This window comes from Oratosquilla oratoria, chromosome 37 (genome assembly GCF_046742065.1).
Source record: "Oratosquilla oratoria isolate Oo_2021 chromosome 37, ASM4674206v1, whole genome shotgun sequence".
NCBI classification, from domain to species: domain Eukaryota; kingdom Metazoa; phylum Arthropoda; class Malacostraca; order Stomatopoda; family Squillidae; genus Oratosquilla; species Oratosquilla oratoria.
Genome location: NC_134813.1, coordinates 15293310 through 15298309, shown reverse-complemented (window position 1 = coordinate 15298309; position 5000 = coordinate 15293310). Strand labels below are relative to the sequence as shown.

At 39.4% G+C, this 5000-nt stretch overlaps 2 protein-coding genes across 6 annotated transcripts in view; one reads left to right on the top strand and one right to left on the bottom strand.

The window, feature by feature from the left end:
• Positions 1-5000, top strand: part of LOC143019535 (uncharacterized) — a 313311-nt gene that overhangs the window by 208747 nt on the left and 99564 nt on the right. The gene's annotated exons all lie outside the window — the stretch shown is intronic.
• Positions 3160-5000, bottom strand: part of LOC143019534 (uncharacterized) — a 3333-nt gene continuing 1492 nt past the window's right edge. For both annotated transcript variants that reach the window (XM_076175247.1, XM_076175246.1), the window contains exon 2: positions 3160-5000. This exon is cut by the window's right edge and continues 724 nt beyond it. In XM_076175247.1, the coding sequence (XP_076031362.1) occupies positions 4752-5000 (249 nt within the window). In that variant the 3' untranslated portion in view covers positions 3160-4751.

The window sequence follows — 5000 nt, the reverse complement described above, 5'->3', positions numbered from 1 at the left end:
ATCATAAGATAAAGGAAGCAAAGAGGAGAGCAGATGTGAAATGGAGTAAGAGTATGACAGAAAATATTTGAAGTAATAAAAAGTAGAAAAGAAAAGGTAAAAGGTGCAGATGGAGAGACGATAATGGAAGAGAAGGCAGTGAGAGTAAGGTGGGCAGAGTATTTTAGGGAGTTGCTAAATGTGAAGGAGGATAGGGAGGGAAAGGTAGTTGCAGTGGGTATTGCTAAAAAAAATGAGAGTAATGAGTGAGATAAATGGAGGAGAAATAGGGAAAGATGAAGTGAAAATAACTGTTAAGATGATGAGAGCAGATAAGGCACCTGGGTTGGATGGATGCCATGCAGAATGTCTGAAGAAAGGAGGTACAGTTATGGTGAACTGGCTGGTGAGGTTATTTAATGTTTGTGAGAGAGTAGAGTGCCAGAGGACTGGAGGATTGCCTGTATAGTTCCGCTTTACAGGGGAAAGGGAGATAAGTGTGAGTGTAGTAGTTTCAGAGGGATCAGCTTGTTGAGTTTAGTTGGGAAGGCTTATGGGAGGGTCTTGATTGAGAGGATTAGGAGAGGAAGAGAGGGAGTAATTGGTGAGGAACAGTGTGTTTTTTGGACAGGTAGGGGTTGTGTAGATCAGATTTTTGTGATAAAACAGATATGTGAGAAAGCTATAGGAAAAGGTAAGGTTATTTTTTGGGCTTTTATGGATCTAGAAAAAGCTTACGACAGGGTAGACAGGAAGGCACTGTGGGAGGTACTGTAGGTATATGGGATAGGAGGAAAACTGTCAAGAAAACTGTCAAGATTTTTTACGAGAGTAGTACAGCTTGTGTTAGGATTAGAAATGGAGGGAGTGATTGGTTTGAGGTAAAGGTGGGACTTCGTCATGGGTGTGTTATGTCGCCCTGACTGTTCAATCTATACATGGATGGGGTGGTGCGAGGGGTGAATGCAAGGGTAGTGGGTCAGGGGTTGGAGATGATTAAAGAAAATGGATAAAAGTGGAAAATAAGCCAGCTGTTGTTTGCCGACGACTCTGCTCTTGTAGGAGGATTAGAGAATGGATTGAGGAAGTTAGTGACAGAGTTGGATAAGGTGTGTGAAAGAAGGAAGCGGAAGATAAATGTGGGCAAAAGTAAGGTGATGAGATATACAAGGGGAGAGAGTGACAGTAGGCTAGAAGTGAGCATTAAGGGAGAGAGACTGGGGAAAGTGGATAGTTTTAGATACGTGGGTGCGAATGTGGCAGGAAAGGGAGTAGTGGGGGTGGAAGTTTAATGTAGATTGAGAGAAGCGAGTAAATCCCTTGGTGGATTAAAAAGTGTAATGAAAAATAAACATCTGGGAATGGATGCTAAGAGGAGGTTACATGAAGGAGTGATTGTGCCAACAGCACTGTACTGGGCAGAAACATGGAACATAAGAGAGGAAGAGAGAAGGAGTTTGGATGTGTTTGAGATGAAGTGTCTGAGCAGTATTTTAGGGGTTACTAGGCTAGATAGAGTGAGAAATAAAGAGGTGAAGATGATAACAGGGGTGGAAAGGGAACTGGGAGATAGGGTTGATGAAAGAGTATTAGGGTGGTTTAGACACATGGAAAGAATGATTGAAAAAAGATTAGTAAAAGAGGTGTGGAGGGCAGAGGTGGAAGGAGTGAATATGAGGGGGCGTCCTAGGATGAGATGAATCAATGGGGTGAAAGGGGCATTACAAAAGAGAGGAATGTCTGTTGAGGAAGGACGGTGATAGGGGTGAATGGAGAATGGTTGTGTATAGATGATACTGTAGTTCTTCAGGGGGAGTGGGTGGGGGATGGGGGGTGAGGTAGTATGTACGGGGAAAAATTGACGCAGCCTGAAGGGATTTCTCCCCGTCTTCTCCTTTCTGCATGAGGGGACGGAGAGGGAGGGGGGTCGCCGAATTTATGAAGCCTTACTGTGAATGTGCTGTGTCTTGCGACACTACTTCTGACCCAGGGCAGTGGACAGGATGCAGGGATGACCCGTCATCCAGGAGGTGCCAAGATAAGAGGGAGGGAGGAGGGTGGAGGGGAGTGGGATATGTAGGGAATGGAATGAGTGAGAGTGGTTTCTATGCCTTTATCTTTTTGGCTACCCCCCCCCCGTGTAAGGGGAAAAAAAGCCTTTGTTATATGTATGTATATATTTATATATATATATATATATATATGTATGTATAATGTGAAAACCACAGTTGGAGCAAAAAAGACTGGAGATATGGAATCTATATATTTCGATTGCAAAATACAATCCTCTTCAGTAGATACAAATAATGGAAGAGTGAGTACTACTCAGTATGTGGGGTAAGGAGGCAAATGTCATTTTTCTATTCTAGTAATAAAAAGTCCTGAAATTATGTCCGGGGACCATTACCCCTTCAAATTTTTCATATTGGGTTGATACTCTATAATAGTTGATTCAACCATTTTTCTAATGAACTCACATCTAGAATTACAAATGAGCTCAGCTTTGTCTCAATCTAAACAATGGTTAAATTGTTTAACAAGTTGGAACAACGCTGAGCTTTCTTGTTCATACTTGATGGACTGTTTGTGTTCAGTCATCCTGGTATCCAAATTCCTTTCAGTCTGTCCGATGTAAACTAGGTCACACCCTTTACATGATATCGAATAAATACCTTGGCATAGTCTTTGTATTCTTTGTATTATATTCTTTGTATCTACTAAAGAGGATTGCAGTTTGCAATCGAAATATATAGATTCCCTGTATCCAGTCTTTTTTGCTCCAACTGTGGTTTTCACGTGATTGACAAATATAGGATTACATTTTTCACCTGCAATATACATATATATATATATATATATATATATACATATGTATATATATATATATATACATATATACATATATATATGTATATAATGTATATATATATGTATGTATATATATATATATGTGTATATATATATATACCTGTGTATACCGTTATGGTATAACCGTTAAGATATGGTGTGGGTGAGAGCACCGCTGGACACCAGTTGTATACCTGGAGTATACCAGTGTATATCAGTGTAGTACGGTTGAATAACCGTTAAGATATGGTGTGGGTGAGAGCACCGCTGGACACCAGTTGTATACCTGTTTGTATACGTAGGGAGTCTTAATGTGGCGAGATAGACTCCATGGTGGGAGCTTTTTATTTATTCTAAAGAACAAGATATTCAGTTTGGTACAAATGCAAATGGGATGCCCATTGGGGCTAAATATAATAAGTGCCAGGCCTTGACCTAGGGCACGATAGCTCTGACCTCCGGCCGGTAGGTTCGTGACCTACCCAGCCTCTGGCAGTAGGTTCTTCACCTACTCCAGCTCTCGCAACATTACATGGGTGTCATAGAATATATAGGGTTAGAAGGGTTGCTGTAAGCAAGGGCGTTAGTCTCGTTAATCTATGGATTGGGGACGGTTTAGATATATAAGGGTTAGTTGTATAATTGGTGGATATTGTTAGGTATATTATATCTATGTTAGTTTATGCGTAATACACTAGGGCAGTTATAATAAAAGGATTTATGATACGTGTCTGGTGACACTAGGTATCTATACTTGTTTGTCTTCAAATTGTGCTGTGTTAGGGGTGCATGTCGTGGGAAATGCAAGGTAATGCAAGGTAAGCAAGAGGAAGTCTCGCTCTGTTACAAGCATGTGGATCACGTGCGTGGTGGGTGATGATTAATAATGGTGTGAAGGATACATTACCTCCCTGACCTTTTTGAGGTACGTCCTCGTACCTTGGGTTAAGGTCGTGACAGTGGGGATGGCATACATAATTAATATATGATAATTTGTAAGTTTGCTAGTGGGTGATATTGATCAACAAAATATGTTTGAATGAGTAAAAAAAGGTGGGATTTTTTACGTATATTATCATATCTTAAAATGTTTTCAGTAAGCTATGTACAAAACATTTTACACTTGTATAATCTCTTTTCAATGAGGACAAATTTCACTGTTCACCATACACTTGTTTCTCTGTTCAATGAGAATTTATTTTATAATCTCTTTTCTATGAGATAGTACTATTTCACTACAGTGATAGCTTACTGAAGACATGACATCCTAAGTGGTTAGTGTGTTTTGTAATTAATATGTTAGATTGTGTAGAGCTAAAAATACATATATAATCATTTAATAGACATATAAACTTATACAAGTTTGTTATTTATGAGAATGGTTATTGGCTAAGATTGTGTAGAGCTAAAAATACATATATAATCATTTAATAGACATATAAACTTATACAAGTTTGTTATTTATGAGAATGGTTATTGGCTAAGATTGTGTAGAGCTAAATTTTTTTTATAAGGAAATGATCGTGAGGACCTATCCCATCGAATCGCATGACGTCCTGCGTCCGATGGTGAATAATTTACGTGTTGGATATGTTCATCTTGGGAATTGTCGTTGTATATTGATTTATCTTAATTTACTATGTTTCGGGTGACTGCCTGGGAGATTTCTTCGCAGTGACATTTTGATATTCTAATTCTACGTTAAAATTGAAAAATTATTTGTAAGTTAAAATTACATAGTGGATGTTTTGATTATTAGGTTTTGTTTATCGTGGACTTTGAATTTCTATAATTGTAACTAATAGATAGTTCTACGTGAGCTAATTTACATTTAAAAAATTGTAATTAAAATTATTATTACATTTGTTATGCATATACACTATGGGTGTATGATGTACAAGAATAAAATAATAAATTTGGGGTACTTAACGCAGGTCTGCGCTGAATTCTGGAAGCACTGGTTGGTTCCGTGGGCGGATGTGAGACTGTCGTGGGCTGAGGTGAGGATTCCTAGCTGGTGTTGGAACATTGCTTGGGCAAGCAATTTTCGCGATTAGCTCGAGCCAAGGGTGGCGGTGGGTGGTGGGTGATGTTGGGTGGTTGGGGTTGGTTACGAGTAGCGAGAATGCTGACCCGATGCGAAGAGCAGGTATGTTAGGCGGGTCCGGGCCCAA